Consider the following 21,053-nt stretch of genomic DNA (forward strand, 5'->3'; position numbering starts at 1 on the left):
CGAAGAGGACAGCCTGGAGGAGGGAGGGAGGTGTAAAAGGGGCCGTTTCGGCCTCTGCTCCTAAAAGCGAGTGGGCCGGGGGCGGGATGAGGCACGCCTGGCCTTTGGTGCAAGGAGCCGGAGGGCTAACGCACCCCCGCCGCCCCGCAGGTAGCCATGGGGGATTCTGAGAAGTGGAAGCCCTCGTTGCCTCTAGCACCGGTACACCGAGGACAGGTCCTGAAGCCCCTGACCTGTCACCGGCTCCTCCGGTGTCGGCATCCGGCAGCTCCTGACTCCCGAAGCTGCCAGCCCGCCCTGCACGGTGCCGTGGGAAGCCTTAGTTGTTGGAAAAGCGTTTAAAGGTGTCGCAAACGCCCTCAAAACAAAGCTTCTCATCACACAGCTGGTAATCACTCGGCCTACGTCGCAAATGCCTGTGGGGGTTACCTGAGGAATTTTACTTAACCGGGTTTTGTTAAAAGAAATACTTCGACAACCAGAAGGCATGTGATGTGAAATAACAATAATAATAGATAGTAAGAAACGGCAATACCCTTTATTTATCCATTTAGATATTTTCAGGAATTACGGTGTAGGGTCCATTGTTTAATGACACTCTTATTTGTTTTTTCCCAAGTGATACTTTATGGGATCTGGCTGTAGCTGAAGTGGAGAAGAGAGAGAACCCTGACGATGATGGCAAGCATGTGGAAGTTTGGGAAAAATCAATATTATTTATGGGAAATAAACATGGGGTAACTAAATACTGTATGATTCTGTGCTTTCTGTGAACCTAGTTTGTGTCGGGGAAAATACCTGATAAGTATGTGGCCCACATAATTCTTCTGAAGACAAAATATCTTGTGTTCTGATTCTGCAGAGATCAGGCATTCCACAGAGTGTGGACCAGTCAGACATTATTACAGCTCAGAAGTTCACGTTTATGGTTTGGAGAGTCAAAACTTCAACTGTTGTTATTGATGATGTCCTAATTCTTTGCAGTTTGGCTTCATTAATATTTTTTAAAGTAACTGCCAGAAATAATGCTACCCTCTTTAATTGTTTGACTTGTCAGGTTTCCCCTTACAAAGGTTTAACTGGTAACAGTCCAATTGAAGTGCATTGATACCAGTTTTGTTGTAAATAGAGGCCTTGGCATCCTGCTATGAATTGTGTCTGTATCTATGTCAGTCAGATTTGAACATGTGCTGTCAGTGATTGCAAGCTCACAATTCTGCATGTCTGAAGTTGTTTTACCTTACTGTCCCCTATGGTGGGTCATTCATAACTTCGTATTTTTCTTTTGTTAGCATTTATTTGAAAATTAAATAAGGAAATACTTGCCGTTTTGACAAAGTGAGTCATATTTTTAAGAATACAGTTTTTATTTTAGAAAGATTGGTACATGTACAACCTCTGATCAGCAATTTTAAAAGTACTTTTTCCAGAGATAATACAGTGAGTTTACCTGATCTCAGACTTACCTGAAATTCACTGATTTTTGAGATAGGAAAGGACACAGGAGTAAACTGTAGAAGTGCTAGCCACCTCAGTGTGCGTGGTACTCACTGTCTGAATTTCAACAGTGTAAAGACCTCTTTTTCTGTATTTTTATTTGTATTTTAAGAATTCTTTTTATTTCCTCTCATCAATAATAATTTAATTCCAGTGGAAACCAAACATTAAATAAACAAATGTTAATAAATAATTAAAAATGGTTAACGGAGTTGGCTAGGCTTATCACTAATGTCTAATTTTAAGCACACTATATTACTGTATTTGTCATCTGTTACAGTTTATAATTATAATAATGGTAGTGTAACTTGATTCTGACAGAAAGTTGGCAGTTAAGTTTCCACTATAAGGCTACAAACAATTACATGAGTTTACACTTTTATGGTGCCTTTTTTACTGGAATGTTAAATCTGTGAGTTTCATTTACTGATACGACTTTTTTGTTTTAATGACGCTTTAGTAGGGTTCTTTGGTTTTTATTTCCAGGGAAAGACCACTATTATACTGAGGTGTCTTGAGAGGTATGTGTTGAGTTTTTTCAGCTGTGGATTAGAATTTTACATAAATTAACAATGTATAATTATATAAGAACAATAATAAACAATGTAATGATTAACAAACAATAATAAATGTTGTGTGATCATCAATAACATATGTATATGTATGTCTCCTGTGACCAGTTGATCACTTATGGATAAACTTATTTCCCTTCATTACTACCTGTCATCTGACCCCTTCAGTCCTTCTCCTCCAGTATTAGAGAGCTTAAATGCCATCTGTGCAGGTTGGTGCTGCTACTTCTCCTGTCTTCAGCAACTGAGAACTGCTGTCTTCTCTGTACTGATGTTTCTAAGCCAAATCCTGAAATGACTGATAAATATTAGCAGTAGAATTAACTTTCTTTATGTAGAGGATCTTGACAAAATGAAGTTATTTTTCCTTGCATAGGGAGGAGATTCCAAAGCCAACATTAGCTTTAGAATACACTTTTGGAAGAAGGACAAGGAGACAAAATACAGTGAGTATCTGGAAAGCATACTTTACTATGTCTTTTTTCATATATATCTAGAATATATGTGTTTTATTTTTATGAATAAGAACTTTAGGGTTTTTAGCTTATTATTTGTGAAACAAAAAGGGTTTTTTGAATATAATTTTATTAAAATTAGCTAGCATAATTTTGTATTTTAATCTGTAATACGTCTTTCCCTCTCACTAGAACGCAGAAGATAAGGGACCAAAGTGTGCCTTTAACTTTGTTTTTAAAATGCAAAATTAGTACAAACCAATGAAGTTACTTTACAATCATTTTTATGAGAGAAGCAGTCATCTTAGAGGAAGCTAAGTTAAAATTAACATTTTGGGTGTTGTGTCCATATGACTAAGTTTTGTGCTGCATATGTTATCAGAAACACTGAACCTATTCCCCTCGTAGCACAGCACTGCCCAGCAGCGATAACAATCGCTGCAGGTAATTGCTGCTGTTCCTATTACTGAAGCAGGGAGTGGAAAATCTGTCTGAAGGATGAAAATCACTTAAAACTTTTCCCAGAAACTAAATGTGAAGGTAGAGATTCATTACTTTTCCAGCTGCAAACTTCTCAAAAATCCTTAAACTTGAGCTGCAAAAAACCAACAAAAAGAAAGGGAAGAGAACCCAATTTTTTAATGCTTGTCATTAGTCATGCTGCTGCCTGACTTTTTTGCTTTACTGTAATCATTTGTCAGGACAGTCATAGGCATGCCAGGAGTCTTTTGTAAGTGTTGTATATTTCTTGAACATAGGTTTGTGGGGTTTTTTTTGATTGGTTTTGCTTTTTAGAACATACTAGTGAAATAATATATGCTCTTGTTCCGAATCACTTGCCTGTTTATCATACTCCATATGATCTCATATGGAGATCTTCTCTTGGTGTTGCATGGAAGCGCACGTTTCTAATATAAAGCAACTTCTTTACAGCCGAAAGATATAGCTCATTTTTGGGAACTGGGTGGTGGAACCTCATTAATGGAACTGATTCGAATACCGATCACTATCAACAACATAAGGTAAGTGATTAATATTACAAATCCAAAGTAATTTCAGCTTTCATTCAAACATAAGTAAATCTCTAGACTTTTCACTGTGGAAAACTCTTTCAAAATAAGATAAGATAGAACCTTTATTAATTTTTCTAAAATTCATGATAATAACACTGATACTCTGATGTACATTTAGATGATTCTCTCCTAATAACCCAAGTACTTGGCAATCTCCAACAACAAGAGAAAGCAATAACATGAAATGAGCTGCCCTTAAGCAGATAGAACAAGAGATACAGAAAAAGGGAAGATGTAGTATCTCTGTTCTGTGAAAGAACAGAAGCAGCAACTTTGAGGCTTACAAAAAATAAAATAGGACTTCCTACTTCTGTATGCAAACGTAGATGCTATCTCTGTGAGGGACGGTATTTTAGGGTGGAAAAGAAGGCAAAAAATTGTGGAAAAATAAAATCTCTGGATTTTTGGGAAGTGACCATCTGATGAGAATATCATACTTCTTGCTGGTTTTCTCATCTGTCTGTAGCCAAGCAATTTGCTTATTTAAAAGCTTGATGAACTATATCTAGTTTCACCAAGAGACCTTTCACCAGATTTCCTCTTCCAGCACTTTAAAGTGAAATTGAACATTTGCTTTGCCTTGTAGTCTTTCTAATACCACTCTGGTCTGGAATCCCCTTTCTCAAGTCAGCATGGAATTTGAAAGAATGAGTGCATCCAGCCAAATGACTGCATTTGTGAGGTTCATCTATACAGTTGCACTTTAATGCAGTTTTGGGAGGCAAGGTTTCGGAAGGAGAGGACTTTATATGTAAAACATTTCTTACCATAATCCACCTTTAAAAGCCTGGTAATTGCTAAGTATGTCTTAAGTACTTTAATGACTTCTGTTTATCTTTCTCTCATACGCTCATTTGAGGTTCCAGCTAATTAGCACACTCCATCACATAGAATATTGCTCTTAACCGTTTATTTTCCACTTCATATTACAAAAGAATAATGAAAGTATAGAACTTTCTAATACATTATGTCCTGGTTTAAGAAAGATCCTAACCATTTGATAACATTGTTTCATCTAGGACTGCAGAGTTTTGAGATGGCAGGGATACATGATGGTAGAAGTGCCCAGTCATACAGGAAGAAGGAGCTAAGTGAGCTCCAGATATTTGTATATTTTACTGCTTTGACACAAAGTATCCAGAAACAAAGTTTGATATATACAGTCCACCAAAACCTCTGATGGAAAGTTGCCAAAGGAATAGTTCTGAACAAGAGACACTGGAAAGGTTTTTTCAGAGCTCAGAGTATCCTTAAAAGCCACCACCCTTTGTTGTCACATTTAATGCTATCTTAGCATTGGTATTTTCACGTTTGTTGCTTTCACCATCTGTTCTACAGGTATGGCTGTATATGAAAATATACTCTGTCTCATGCACTAAAGGTTTGACCAAATAATTCCTTTTTTAATAGGTCATTTGCTGTAGTTCTTGTGTTGGATTTGTCCAAACCTAATGAACTCTGGAATACTATGGAGCAACTTCTGCAGGTCACCAGAAACCACGTGAACAAAATTTTAACCAAACTAGAAAAGACAAATCCTGAAGTAGCTGCTGAAATTAAACAGAGGATGCGGAACAATCTGCAGAGGGATCATCCAGTAAGTTACTTCTAATATTTTCTCCAGATGTCACAGGCCTTTATGCAGTTAAAAGATAATGCTTTTGAAAATCATAAACAACTCTTTTAGATTTTTATGCATGACTGAAAATCCATTTGATGTAGATGAACCTGTTCACTAGAAAATTATAGCAATTTAACAAAAATTCAATAAGAGCAGAAACAAGGAAAGAAGGTTTCTTATATCTTTTTGTTAGATATCTAATGTGATTGTTATGGCATGTTACACCAATCAAAAGAAATAGTTTTAGAGTAGCAGTTAGCTTTTTTTTCCCCCTCTCATCTTTTTAAAATGAAGATGAAAACTAGAATGTACAAAAGTCATCTAGCAAGAGACTAGCTGAAGGTACAAATTTAAGCAAAGAATATAGTTATAACAGCCATCAACATGACTATATACTTTGCATTTATTTAAATGTCTATCACAAACTCAATGCCTTTTGATAATCTGACAACTAATTAAATTATAAAGTTTCAGAAATGTTAACATCAGTCCTTTAAACATAATTGCTAACTAAATCTCTGCAAAAGCTAAATAGATTATGCGCAATAGAAATGAAAAGTCATTGTGCATTAAACCTCTGCAAATGTTGTGTGTATATAATGCACAAATAAGTATTCAACAATTCAAAGACTTGGCACATAAATCTAGTTACTGTAACTGCTATAAAATGCTGCAATACAGCAAATGCTTATATAGCTCGATAATTGAAAAGTAACTTTTAGAATTTTTGAGAAAGCAATATATGCAACGCTCAGTAGATTTAGACTATAGGGTTTGAGATCTGCACGATTATGATTTTGGCTTTTACTTTTTAGAGAAAGTAGTTCACAAAAAGAAAATGCCTACATGCACACTTGGCAACAAATCATGACCGCAGGGACAAGTTTACATACAGGGGCTTACGTGTCAGAAAACCACAACCTTTTTACAATAAGTAAAAAGAGTAACGCCATTCATTGTGAAGAAGAGCTGTTGTACTTGCCTAGTAGGGAACAACATTATACCTTCTAAACTAGAATTTCTATTCAGCCTTCATTATCAAAACCAGAAAGGATGCAAACAAATTGCTATATTATTCTGGGTTCTCTTTAAACTTTCACAATTTTTCAAGAAAAAAATTCTGACAGTTTTGTGAGAAGAAATACTGTCTTTTATAATAAAAAAAATAAATGACAGTTTATTGAGATTTTTATTTGCATTTTTATAGTTACCATGTTTTTATGATGAACAGGAATTGTTGAGGTTCTTGGAGGGGTTTTTTTTAAGGATTAGGTATATTCCACTAGTCTGGATAAAGGATTACTGGCTATTATGATGCTAAAGCGTGAATATATCAAGTGCAGACCTTGATTAAAAAGCCTGGATGCACCTAAACTAGTCCATAGTCAAAACTTAAATCCATAGTCAAGAGATGAATAGGGTTCATTATGCCACTTTAAATGTTTCTGATGTTATCCCAAATTATTTTTTTTCTTAGTTAAGAAACTAACACTATTATTTTTCAGTTCTATACACACAGTTTTAAGTTATGATAATTTTGCCCAAAGCTTTTGCCTTTACAGTGTATGAGTGAAGCCATTCATTTTTCTTCTCAAAGTGGACGATTTTCAGTGTTTGCAGTTTCTTGCTAATACCCTGACTGTCATTTAACCCATATGTGAAATAACTGGCATTAGAAGGGAGAAGTTACATCAACCTCTGCTACAACACCTCTCTTTTCCACTCTGCTGCAACAAAAGCAGCTTGACTAAATCACTGTGTGAACACTGGAGGGGACAGTCTCATTCCATGTAGACTATGGGAAAACCTTGCAGATAACTTGAGATTTGTTGTAATCTATTTACTAAAACTTTTATCAGAGGTTATCCATTTAACAGTTACATCTTCTACATCCTCGGAGCCATTTTGTTCCATTGCTATTGATTTGCATTTACATGATTGTTAGGTGACATTTTCCTCTTTCTGCTCATATCAAACATTTGAAAATCACATTAAATATTTTTAAGAGAGTTTGGAAAAGAGTGTGTGAAAAAGACAAATGTGTGACACAAGCAAATTTTTTTCTTGAGCTTTTGTCTATATTATTACGGATGTGATGCAAGGAGGGGGAAATATGTCAGAGCACCAGTTCTACTAATCTGAACTGACAGTTGTTCTGTGAATTTATGAGGTTTTTTTCCCCTTTCCCTTCCCATCTAATGTCGGAGCTGGAGTATATAATGCCAGAGCCCTTTTATTGTCAATAAGTGTTCTCACTGCTCAGAGGGATTATTTCCTAACCATTTATGAAGAAAATGAGTAAACTGTAGAATAAGGATATTGCATTAAAATTTATTCCTCTAACATAAGGTTTTGAAAGAACAGACTTTGTCTTCTGTACATGAATTTTACCTCATTTCAGTTGTTCTAACTGTTGCAATCTTCTACAACTTGTTTACACTGCTTAACTCTTATATATCTGTTTAATAGGATTATGAGTTAGTTGACCCTTTTCCAATACCCTTGGTGATAATTGGAAGCAAATATGATATTTTTAATGTAAGTAATTATTTTTTTTTAGTCATGAAAAGATTCCTGGTAAAGATTCTATATAATAAACTCTAAGTAATGTAAAAGAAATAATTTGAACAAAAGCATGGCCAGTCAGCCTTCTATCACAAAACAAAATCCTTCCATCCAGTGGCATTACAGAAGGCATACTGTCATTCCTTCACAGAACACTCCCAAACTGATGATTTTTGAGATATACTTGGAAAGTCTTGAGATAAAAGTTGCTGGAGACCAAGGAGGGAAGCAAGAAAACATCATGTTGATGACTTTCTTTTATAATGAGAGAAGTCCAGCTCCATGTTCCCTTCCCTACTGACAGCAGCTGCAACTGCACGGCAGTAAAAAAGGGGCATCTCTCATGTCAGTTGATCAGATTTTTGGTAGCTGCAGCAGCACAAACAGTAAACTGTCATTTCAGTCTGCAACTTTTGTTTTAAGTACCTCTTATATTTTTAGAGACAAGTGAGTAATTGCATCTTTTAGGGGGGAGAGGAAAGAAATGTAATAATACTGCTGGATTCTTTCCCAGGACACGGAAAATCCAAACAAATGCATACCCAGTTTTCAAGCAGCACTTGATCATGAGAATCTAGAACAGTGTTTGATTTTCAGCTGCTGTGCTGGCAGCCTGCGCTTCTCTGGATGACTGCATAGTGATGCATATGACTGCACAGATCCTTAACTGACTCTGAGAGTTACTTAATTCTTTAATAAGGTACTGGGCCTTCTTTCATACTGAGGCTTTATGCTGAACCACTTTAAAAATCGGCGACTCTCATGTAATAAGCACAGAATAAGTCATTGGGGTCTTTGGACAGACTCCTGCAGGCTTCATTTTGACTAGGTTTTTACCAACTTTATGCAGAGAAGAAGGCCATCTGTATCATCTTATATTAAAGAAACATTGATGAAAAGGTATTTTTATGCATCTTTCAAATCTTGTGGATATTAGAACTTAGCATATACCCAAAGTTTTTCTGAAATTAAATATTTTCCCAAAAAGTAAAAATCCTTCTTCTTCTAGTAGGCAGTATTTCCACTTCTAAAAATTTAAAACAAAATAAAACACATTAATTGAAAACTGAATACATATTCCCTATTAAGAAACTTCTTCTGGACTAACACATTACCTGAATTAAGCTCCCTCTGTAAAAAAGAAACAAAGCGAAATTGTGACATTTCTTTTCAGAGTAGGCTGTTACTGATTCTGTCTTAAGATATAATTACGCTGACAGCTGAAAGCCTCAGATACTGTAGCTTGAGTGCATTGCAGTTTGTACAAAAAATTGTGAAGTTCTGCTGTAATTTTTTTTATGTTGTTTCTTATGTATATGTTCCAATATCAACTTTTTCAGGACTTTGACTCTGAAATGAGGAAAATAATAAGCAAGACACTTCGATTTGTTGCACATTATTATGGAGCATCATTAGTGGTGTGTATATTCACTTTCTACCTAAGAACAGAGAACATGAGCAATATTTGTGTTACAAAGCAATATTTTAAAAAACAGAAATTCAAAACTCCTACAGAAAATGAGATTTAATTTGTTTTGTAGTAGCTTTCTTCATGAGCTATTCTGTCAAACAGGTTACAGGTATTGGCAGGGGATGGATGGATATATCTTGTGAACAAACAAACGACGTAATTCCCAGTATCAGCAAAAACTATATTAAAATAATAATCTCTTAGCCAATTCAGGTTTTTTTATTTTATTTTAAACTCATCTTGAGTTTACTGCAAGTCTGGCAATTTTTTTTTTGCTACAAGAAAGGAGGATGAGGAAAAATTGATTGCCCTAGATAGAATTAGAGAACTGGACTTTTTGGCAGAAGCGTGAATTTATGTCTAGTGACCTGGCTTCAGTAGATTTAAAAACTTTGAGAGACCTTGGATGTAACAGCAGTGTTAAGCACACCATATTACCACACTTACAGTGTTGAAAAATAAAGGCAGGGATTTTTTTACAGTAATGAGTAGGAACTGCCAATCATGAGGTCAGTGAAGTATTTCTGTGGGTACATAAATTGATTTTGAGTTTGGCAGATTGAGTAAAGGCAGAAACATACATGTTCAGGTTCACAATCCAGAAAAGCTGCCTCTTGGGCTCTCTCTACATCAGAAGATTGTTCTAACTGTATCAGCCATAATTTATGTTATAAATAATATTTAATAGTGGCTTATTTTGATTACCAAGCAACTTATGTTTGCTTTAAATTTTTATAATTACAGCAAGCCCTTTTGCATCCATGTAAAGCTGTACAGCTTTTGTACTGACACATGAATTTGTCTTTTGTTAACTGAGAATACAACTGTCTTGATTTAACTTTTTTAAAGTATTTAAGCATTATTGTAATTAAAATTAAAAACTAGAATCCTAAAACTCTTTGGCTGCTAAATCCTAATTCCCATTGAAACGAGTGGGAGAAACCTCATTTCCCACAGTCGGGATCTGACTTCTTTCTCAAAGACATCAATCTGTTAGGATACAAAAGCCCTCAGACAGGAATAAGTTCGCTGTTTGAGAACATATTCTGGGAGCTGCTTTCTGTTAAATCTGTGCCAGTTCTGGCACTATCAAGCTGCTTTTGTGATGTATGAACAATTTTACAGTTACTCATTTAATTTTTAGATATTTATGGTGTTCTGGATAGTTTTTAATGTAGTTTAAAATTTTAATAACTCATTAATCTTGGGCAAAAGATCTGTGTCTCTTAATGTGCATGCTTCAAAAGCTGTGAATCAATATTTTAAAATTTATCCTTTAATCTTTATTTGTGCTGTTACTCATTTAATCTTTTTGATCTATATATTCAGAGACAAATATATTCAGGTTTTTAAAAGGGAGAGTGGGATTTTTATTCTAGTAAATTCAGTGAATGTATACTAAATTTATTGAGGTCAGGAATTAGCCAACGTTTATCTGAAATAATCTGTGCAGATGACATAATGTAATATTTTTATGATGGAAGATCATAATGTGTATTTTGTTTTCTGATTCATTTAGTTTACCAGTAAATCTGAGGCTCTTCTGCTGAAAGCTCGTGTTCTTATTAATCACTTGGCATTTGGCTATGATAGAAGGTAACGTAGTTATTGCCCAGCTATTAAATGTCTTGCCCAGAGTCTGAAAGTACTTAATAAAAATATTTTAATCACCAAAATGTTATTTTTTAAAAAACTATGATCTCTGAAAGATTCTTGTTGATGTACTTTTACTCCTGTGTCTCAGCTGCCTTTCTGCACAGGACAGTGATAACTCCTTGGTTTTGATCCCAAAACTGATGAATTAGAAACACAAGAACTGAGTAGATTTTTATTTACATGTATTTCTATGCAAATCTCAGTAAGTGTCTAGTCTTGGCTAGAGGAATGTAATTTTATGGTGATTGCTAAATGCTCACCTTATGTTTTTTTTTTTCTGTTTAGCAAGTCTGTATCAGTGGATCACAGCAAACCGCTATTCATACCAGCAGGCCTGGATTCACTAAGCCAAATAGGTTAGGACATTTCCTGTTCGTTGTATTTGTTGCTTAATTCTTTTTGAAAGTGAGAAAAAAATGTTAAGCAAATAAAAAATAAAGTTAAATTATAGCATTTCAGCACCAGTTTTAAAAAAAATATTGAAGGAAATGGCTCAGAAAGTTTTAAATTATGATCCAGTATTTATATTATTGAGAATTACTTCTGCAGTGTTGTTAGGTAGTTTAATAAAGTATCAGGACTACTACTTCAAATAGTAAAGTACCAACAAGCTTACTTAGATTTAAAAGAAAATATAATATACAGTACTGCTAAGCCTGTTTCATGGTAGGAGATTAATATTTTTTTCAAACTTGTTGCAGCTTGTCACTGTAGAAGAGAAAATATTAAATTAGATGGCTCATTATGCTAAATGCTGTGATAATTTATGTTGTTATGACAACATACTTGTATTAATTTGTACTGTGCTGTAATCCTTAGGACCACCACCTGCCTCTGACAGTGATATTGGAAAGGTGCGTGCAAACACACCATTGGAACTGTGGAAAAAAGTATTTGAGAAAACATTTCCTCCTAAGGTAGGTATTTACATGTCTGCTGCACAGCTGGTTTTCTCCTAAAATAGCACTAATATCGCTACTATTTTTTGTCTTTCAAGTCCAATCACTGGAATTTCAGTCTCACTTAGCAGTTCTGTTTCTTCCAATCTCTTTAATTCATACATTTTTAAAAGATACAGATTTGTGTGTAGTGGTGCTTTGATTGTTAGCTTCTGTATCTTCAGTCATCTTTCCTACATTTAGCAATAATGAAAATACTGATGTAATCCTCTGTTTTTTTCAAAGTTGTATCATTTCCTTTCATTATATTGAGGCAAATTACACGCAATGTTTTGGGAATTTTATAAGGTGACCTATCCCCCAGTGCCTAAACCAAATGAGAGTGATGTTCTAAGGTGAGAGCTCTTCCTGGCTGTAGCAGGCTACTGATCCTTTTTCTCCCATGGCATGAGGCTTTGAATGAGGAGAGTGTGTTAGGAGTTCCTTGTCAAAATCTGTCATTTTGCTATGGACAGTGTTTGAATTTGCAAGGTAATTACAATCCCTTGACACCTATGTAGTGATGTATCTTGTACATATTTCAGAAATTTCTGGTCCCAAGAGGCAAACCCCCAAATGATTTTTTTCAAAGTAATTGCTATTGTTGTAATCAAAATTCTTTTCTATTTGACATGAGTAAATGCAGGCTGCTGCTTTCTTCTCATGCACTAAATTGTATCACAGTTCTTTATCCCTGTCCATCTCCTGCCCTGTGGCTTACCTGGGCAGGCGGAGAAGTCAGTTAGGGCTATGAAACTGTGCCTCAAATTATGGTGCACAACTGGGGCTTTTTCTAGTTTTCAGTCCGTGGCTCTCCATTCTTGGTGAGGAGTCGTCTCAGTTCACCCTTTCCCACCCATGTCACTGCTACATATCGAAGTCAACAAATTATTTCAGGTGGTTGGTGACCAGAGGAAATGATCAGAGATTCCATTCTCAGAACAGTATGCCTCAACACGATAAAGACAAAATTTTACTTTTCAAAAACTATAGAGGACTGTTATTTTTCCTGTAACTTTTGCTCATAGCCTTTTAAAACACAATAAACAAACCTTCCCTGATGCCCCCATGCCATAACTCCCAAACTCCGCCTGAAACAGCTGGAAAACTGAATACATTTCTCAACTTGCAAACTCCATCAGTGTTCTAAGGTATCAGTCAAATTAAAGATTTGCCAAGTATATTCCCAGTCTTGAGTTTTGGTTCCAAAATATGCTTTATACTTTAAAGCTGTTTTTTATGTATTGCAAAGTTCTTTTTCCATCACCTCATGTCATAATAAATATAATTCTGTTTTATTTTATTCCATGATTTGTACTATTGACTTATTGCTACTTTGCATTTGTTATGAGTAAGGAAAAATCTGAAGGACAACATTTTAAAAAATTATTTGGTAGTGTTTCTTTCTTTTGGTGTATTTACTTCTTTGGAATTAAAGTTCCCTCAAGGTTAGTAAATGGAATTTCGGGTGTTTGGAGAAAAGATAGTAATCAGTTTCTCAGATACTAATGTAACAATTCTGGTAACTGGAACAGAATCATAGTCTTGAGTATCTAAACGCTCTAGTGAGAGCAACCTTAACCCTAATGTTGTGGGCCAGAGAGAATAATAAGCAACTACCAAATAAGAATATTTTCTTTCCTTTAAGATCTAACTGCACTATTCCTTTGTCATCATTTTACCAATCTAAGATAATATATAGTATATTTTATCTAATCTGTGCCCGATAGCACAAAATTCTTACATAAATGCAGGATTTTAATACATTTGTATTAAAAGCAAAATACTTCCATTAGATCTACGGACTGGCATTGCTAAAAGAACAGAAGGAAAAAAAACTCAAATGATAAAGTTTATAATTTCTTCTTTTAGAGCTGCCACGATTTAAAAGATACCAAGGACCCTGCACAGGATTTACAGTACACTGAGTATGAAGTTGATGTGATGAGAGCTCAGAAAAACCAGGTGTGTGGTTGTTTTCCTGTTGCTGTTCACAGTCAGTTATTCCAGAACCACCAGCATTGCTGAATTAATTGTAGAATATACTTGCAGACCCCTTTTTGCCTTTAAATAACTTCAACTTTAGCTTTCAACTTAGTACTTTTTGGGTTTGTTTTTTTTTCCCATTGGTACACATTAAGCAGGTAGAGCATTGTTAAATCTTAAAGGTTTGGCTCTGTGATTTCTTTAGAAATTAATAATTCAAATTTTCCCTCTAGCTCTCTTCCAGAATAGTTTCACTAAAATAATATTGAAGCAAAGCTGCAAAGCTTTCTGGGCAGTAATTTCTTCGTTTCTGCACCCTGTATTCTCATTTGGGTGTTGCCTGGCAGGAAGTACAGGAAGCAGTATCAAGGTTTGGGGTGGGTGTTGTTTACTTTTTATTTTTGTCTTCTTCCTTCAAAACTTTTTATTTAAACTGGATAGGTGCTGAGATAATTGCATTTCTGGCTCAAGTTTGCAGGCTATGTATGGTTTATCTTAAACAGAGCGAATGGAATTATTTCACATAGCAATATTTGGCTTAACCCCTGAGTTCCCAGGCAGACCTTTAGTGGAGAAAGGGTCTTACATTTTTTCTTACTAATTTTGAGGTGTTTCTGCACTTCTCTACATTTGTGGTGAATTAATAGAAATAGAAAAAAATTAATAGAAAAAATGAATAGAAAAATTATATGGCAAACTAGATGAAGATAGAACACTGCCTTATAGATATCAGTGTATAACATCACATGAGCAGAAATACTGTATGCAGTCTACATCAGTGTCACAGGTACAGGTCTGATAAAATCCATCCAAGACTTGTGTATTTTTCTTTGTTTGGAAGAAGTATCATATACTTATTCTGAAAACTCTCTATTTCATAGAATAGAGATTTTCATGAAATAGAGAGTTTTCAGAGTAAGTATATATAAATATATATATATATATTTTCATTTGTTTCACACACAAAAAATTCTTTGCTAGAATGACAGAGAAGCTTTCCACTCTATTCTCACAGCTTATTTGTGGACGCTTTGTACACCATTTCACTTCTCTGTGGACCAAGTTGCTGCAGTTAAAGGTTTTTCTGACAGTGCTTTAAGATGACAGCGTGTACCCACCTAGATCTTGTGTGCTTTTACAGACCTGCACTCTTAAGATGAAAGGCAGTTGTGTGGAATTGCACTGCAGTTCATCTCAACTAACCCTAAAATACCGTGGCAAATTTCATCGTTTTGCATGCTTGTAAAAGAAAGCCAAAGGATTAGATTATTAACCCTATCACAGTTTTGTAGTTTAGTTAGATTGCACGAGGTAGGAAACCTGTAGTTACCTGATCCAAAGAAATACACTAATAATGTAAAAGAATAAAGCAATTTCAAGAATCCCCTGCAGTCTTTGAACTTGCACGTTACCTGTACTATCCTGTTAGCGTAGGCATCAGTTCTGAATTTCTGTTACATCAAGAGCAGTCTTAGAAATCATTAAAATTTGTAAAGCACACTGCTTTTGGAATTTATAATGTAATCTTGTACTCAGTATAACTTTATAACTCAAAATAACTACATGGTGTACTAGGTTTGTTATTTTTAGATAATACAAGAGAAAATACTGGTATGCATTGATTAAATCCCACAGGAAGTCATTAATTTTCTGTTTTTAAACAAAAGAGACAGGCTTTTAGAATCTTTATCTGTTCAAGGGCACTGCAAACCAGTGTAGCTTCTTTTAGTTGGACTTCTACAAGTAATTTGAGCATTAAAGAGAAAATTACTTTCGTTATCTCAAGCTATTTCCTAAACTTCTCTATTGTGAAGTTCAATTATTACAAGATTATTTGCACATTATTAGAATGCTTTATACTCCAAGAATTTAATTCAATTTGAAATGCACCAAGATAGCAATCTACATCTAAAAGAAAAGAACTCTGTAGTTGCAGTGAGTCGTGAAGCGTCTTTGGATTTTCCAGTTACATGAAAATTGGCACAAAAATCCTATTTTAAGGCAACATTTTAAATGCATCATAAGTCTGACATTCTTCATAAAGTCTCATGGTTATTGTGCAGGAGGAACAGTATATTAACATATCTAATATGCAACACATTACTAATGAAATCTGGGACATAATGCAAAATGAAAGTTTCGTACGATGACAGTGTGTATTTCAAAATCATTTAAGTGCATGTTATAATTTTTCTCAGTTACTTCTGGTTAATTAATATGCTACTTTGGACTCTAGGTGATAACCAGTTTGCCTGTTTATCTCAAAGATAAGCTTTAAAGGAAAAAGAAATACAAAGACATAGCAACAGAAACAAAATATAGCCCCTGTCTGACTCAGTCTTGGTCAGGACTGTAAGAGATTGTAGTAATTCTGTAATAGATTTATAGCTCAGTGTGGTTTAATTTAATCAGTTCCAACTTTGTAATCTTGGCTGAAGGGTTTGTCTGCAGCCAGGGTTTGTAAACTAGCAGACTAAGAGGTTAAATTCTTGAGTATAAAATTAGAAAAGAGTTTTTAAAAAAATACAGAAAGTACCTGGCTCACTCTCCTGTACTAAGCTGTCAGGTTGTAGTTATCTGATCCACTTTTTGGCTGCAGAGCAGTCCAACTCAGCATTCTGTGAGGAGAGCATTTTATTTTAGACCAGACTATTTTGCCTCCTTCATATTTTCAGAGTTAACTATGAGATGTACCACTATTTCCAGACCTCTTTGCTCTGGAAAGCTCTCTGGGGCTCTCTTAATCACTGTGCCTTTGGTTATGACACAGCGCAGCTCTCTTTCTCAACTATGTATTTTCAAAATTCTCTTCCTGTTTCTTACCACACAGACATACAGTGACGAGGTTTGTATCAAATAGTGCTGGTGCAATTGGTGACTGCTTTTTCATTCTTTGGACTTAAGCTCTGAGAGATGGAATACAGCACCAGGGACCTTTGTGGAATTTACACTTCTGATGCTTTTCTTAACTAGCAGATTGGCTCTGGGAATTACTGGCATTTTCTGCTCTTTAGAGGGCTTTCAGTATTCAAGAAAAACGTTCAATCTTGCATATTTATTAGGCCTTAAACATGTACCTTGCTGTTAACTCTTCACACAGTCTTCCTACTGAAGTTTAGGTGCTTCAGATTTTTAATCCTTGTTTCAGTACTTGGTTATTTTCACCGTGTTCCAGATTAAGGGCACTTGCAGTAAGAAACTGCATGAAAAAAGTGAAAGTCACGTCAGTCCCTCAGCACTGAGGAAACACAACAATTAAGGCTTTTCCCACAATCTTAATTTTTCCTCCTTGTTTGTAGACATTATAGTATTGTCTTTAATTCTATGATCATATACCAGTTTGCTGATGTCTCAATTCAATTGTTCAGTGTTTCTTTTCATCATCCTTATTCTTTGTGTACCCTGTTTCTCAACCTGCCATTCAGAAACTTCAATGAACACAAAAGTATTATTTTTTTTTCCTCTCTGAGAATGTGTGGTAATGTTATCTTATCTCAGTGCCTCATAAACATCAGTTAAGTCTTTCTTCCCAATCCCTTTATGAGGTGAGGTGGGATCTTCCCCATTTGGCAGATGAAGAATTTACAGAAACACAAATACAGAAGCATTATGGTTTAAAAAAAAAAGTAAAAATCCACTTTGTCAGTGTTGAGACAGCGAGGACAAGTTGCTAGCACTCAATGTTTAAAACACCCAGAGCATATTGAAAGGGCAATTGTTAATTCTTTGTAAATTAATCTCTGCCCCTACACTTGTACTTTCAGATTTATTCCTTCCTAGGATCTTCTTGCAGTTTGGAGAGGGGATCTCTTATCCGATTGTGCAGTTACAGTGTATTGCAGAATTCTGCTTATGTTTGCAGTATAAGACTTTATAAGCAGGAAGGTACCCTTTTTCAGGAGGGTCTCTGGAGTGATCTTTCAGCTGTATTTGAAAGATTTTTTCCATTACATTTCTGACTTATGGGCATTTATTTTACTTTCTATTTTACATGAAAACTAAGGAAGTGTCCTTTCCTGACAGCATTTTTCCTCCTGAATCACTAATTTATTAAAGATTATTTTTGTAAATATCATCCCATTTAAGCCCCCTCACCTTTTTTTCTTTCACTTCTCATTGTTTAAATGCTAGCCTTACCTAGTTATGTCTCCAAAATAAGTATTTCTCATTTTGTTCGGTACTTCTGTATGTAGTGGAATAGCGATACAGTTTTAATATATGCTGTGGTTTTGATGCTTTGCATTTCTGTATTGTTTTGAATTGCTTTCTAGTGAGCTAAAATTTCAGCAAAATAAATTCTGCTAAATTATCCTGCCTCTTTCTTGAAACAGTTCAGTCAGATGGTAAATCTGTAAGACTATTTAGGCAACACCTGTAGACATGACCCCCAGGCAGCATTGTCTTTATACATAAAACTTCCTTGTCGAATTTTACCCCTTCCCGCAGCCTTTGAGAAAGTTGTTAAGAGTTGAAATTATTTACTTAGCATAAATCAGGTTACATGTGCTGCTTAAAATATCACAGTAATTCTTTCTCTTCCTAACTGCTGGCAAGTTTCCAACCGTTCAGCATGTTCCAAGATCATCATTATTTTACATTAATAATGAGGGAGTGAAAATACTGAGTAAAGACTGGCTCAGAGATGGCACAGTTCAGTAGTTCCAGAGCTGTATTTAATAATGCAACTTACTAGGCTTAGACTAGACACAACATGTTCTGTGTCAGTCATCCAGGAGTTACTTGACTGTAGAGCTAGACTCCTGCAAGAATTATGGAGAGTATGCACTAATTAAAAATCCTGTTATTGCTCACAAACCTGTAGTGCTTTCTGAAAATTTTGCTCTGCTGACAAAGCTGCTGAAATTATTTCCTGAGAGAGAGAAAATTCCATTTATTATTTCCATACAGTTTTTAGATTATGATTTCTTTGTTGCTCTGCCCTTTCTTTTCTTCTTCCCTCTGTGCTTTGGACTGAGAATGAATATTTCTGTTAAATTCACCAGGTGTGAATTTTGTTATTTTTGTCCCTTCTAGTGTCTGTACACCTGCAGTGAAACCTCCCTTACCCTGCTAAGTCCATTCCATTAAAATCAGAATAGTAATCGCATGAAACACATGCCTGCTTTTCAGGGTCTTTGCTACATTTCTACTAATCGCTGGTGGCTGCTCATTTCCACCTCTGGTGCAAGGAGGATATGATGACAGTTGTTGGCATTGCGAGCAGTAGATGGTTAGGTCTAACTGTCACCTCAGTAGAGAATCATCTTCCTGCAAATACATTGGAAGCCTTCTTACTCTTAAATGGGCAAAAAGCCATCACAGTGCTTTCTAAATTAAATTTTTGCTGAAAAAAAAAAATCTTCAGAAATAATTCCTGACCATATGTGCCAATACATAAAATTCAGAAGATGAAGCTGTTGTTTGGTAACACTGCTAGAACCTTTTGTTATAGGCTTCAAAATTCCCAGTAGCACTTTTGACCAAAAGATTAGCATGATGTAGATTGCCTCCTCTTTCCTTCCTGTTTTGCTTTATTTATACCTCCACAATTTGAGCCTCTCCTTGCTCTTAATAATCTAATTATTACCTAGAAGATGAGTAATTTTAATTACCACATGGGCTTTGTTTTATTTTTACACTCAGGTGCTAATTCTTCAATCTATTAACCAATGACACCTGAAAGAATATTTTAACTACTAATTGAAAACCAAAACAAAAGTAAACGCATGGCATCATTGTCTGTCATGAGTAATACATTTCCTGAAAACCCCCAAGCAATGATGAATAATATTTCCACTAATATTCAATACCGTAGATGAAATGGTTATGCTATGTTGAGTTCCTAAACACCCTCTAAAATACATTTCTGCTTTCTGCACACGCCTGTGCTCTGCAGGGATTTCTAAGGCCCGCTGGTAGCTCTCGAAGTTACCACCACTGGTGATGTGTAAGCTTACAAAAGTTCATTTCAGTCCTGTACTAAAAAACAGAAAAAAAGAAATAAGGCTTTGTTCTTTTGGTTTCTTTTCCCTAATGTTAGGAAATTGCCAATCCATTTTGCTTCTGTAAGGGCCCTGACTTGGTGTGTGTGAAACAGTAGTTTCCTCTGGGTAATTCTGGTTTTTGTTTTTAAAACACATGTAGTGTTAACATTTCTGTATATTCCTAGGGAGCCTGGTTTCTCAAATTGAATGTTTATCAAAAGACACAAAATTTCTTCTTCTCTAGTGAGTATCTACACCTAAATAAATAAAATCTAGCTCCCTATGTGAGCAAATGTGGCAAAATTTGCAGCTCACTTAGTATAATTTTGTTAAAGATAAAAATACATAATACGTTATTTCTACAGTGAAAAATGTTTGTACATGCTTTAAATGTTCGAGCGGCTAATGTATGTATCATCACTTTTAGTAATGAAGAGATCAGATTAATATCTATGTATGTTTCTGTTTTAGGAACTTGAACAATACAAAAGAAATGCCTCTAAATCCTGGAAAGAAATGGATTTTGACCCTGATTGATGAACGACTATCTGTCTTCAGCTTAACATTTACAAAAGAACTTTCATAATTTTAACATTACACTAGCAATGTAATCTGTTGCACTTGACAATATAGAATAGCAAACTACAAAATCAGTATTTATTAAGCATTCCTGTTACTGTTTTTAATAAAAATAGTTGTTTATCCATTCAGTTCGAATTTAAGTACATCCTGGTTCTGACAGTTTTAAGCAGTGGGGAGAAAGGAATCCTAGATTGTTCAGAGATGGGTTTGAATATGAAGACTGGCATTAATCAGTTCTACCTATTTTGTAACACATTATTTGATTTCTTTTTGAACACTTCTGCTCTACGCATGACTTCTAGGAACATGATTTACTAGCAGTTATACCCCTCTGCTTATTGGTAACGGTTAAAAAAAAAATAGCAAAACAAAAAATCAGAGCACCATTGATACACTGTTAAAAACTGACAGCAACGGGTGAGTAAATTAAATTCAAAAAGTCCTTTAAAACTTTAATACTGTTGATTATGGCTGATTTGGATGTGAGATGGAAATACCAGTAGCAGGAAGCCATTCACTGTCTTCAGAGAAGATGGAAAACATCCAGGTATAAACATGAGAAGATGAATGTGTTTCTGTACGTGTAATCACTTAAATTCTAAAATCCTTAAAAGCCTTCAACAACAGTTAAAAGTGTGTATTAGCCACTATTA

The 21,053-nt window shown here is 35.1% G+C and overlaps 1 protein-coding gene across 1 annotated transcript; it reads left to right on the forward strand.

Annotated features, from left to right (window-relative positions):
• The first annotated feature begins 619 nt into the window (after positions 1 to 619).
• Positions 620 to 20,640, forward strand: DYNC2LI1 (dynein, cytoplasmic 2, light intermediate chain 1). The gene is made up of 12 exons (XM_010190992.1): positions 620 to 737; positions 1,984 to 2,018; positions 2,446 to 2,515; positions 3,458 to 3,546; positions 5,008 to 5,194; positions 7,688 to 7,756; positions 9,124 to 9,201; positions 10,774 to 10,850; positions 11,196 to 11,266; positions 11,730 to 11,827; positions 13,721 to 13,813; positions 20,290 to 20,640. The coding sequence occupies exons 1-12, from the start codon at positions 720 to 722 to the stop codon at positions 20,353 to 20,355; spliced, it is 951 nt and encodes a 316-aa protein (XP_010189294.1). The 5' UTR covers positions 620 to 719; the 3' UTR covers positions 20,356 to 20,640.
• Positions 20,641 to 21,053: the final 413 nt, after the last annotated feature.

This window comes from Mesitornis unicolor, unplaced genomic scaffold (genome assembly GCF_000695765.1).
Source record: "Mesitornis unicolor isolate BGI_N332 unplaced genomic scaffold, ASM69576v1 scaffold21658, whole genome shotgun sequence".
NCBI classification, from domain to species: Eukaryota; Metazoa; Chordata; class Aves; order Mesitornithiformes; family Mesitornithidae; genus Mesitornis; species Mesitornis unicolor.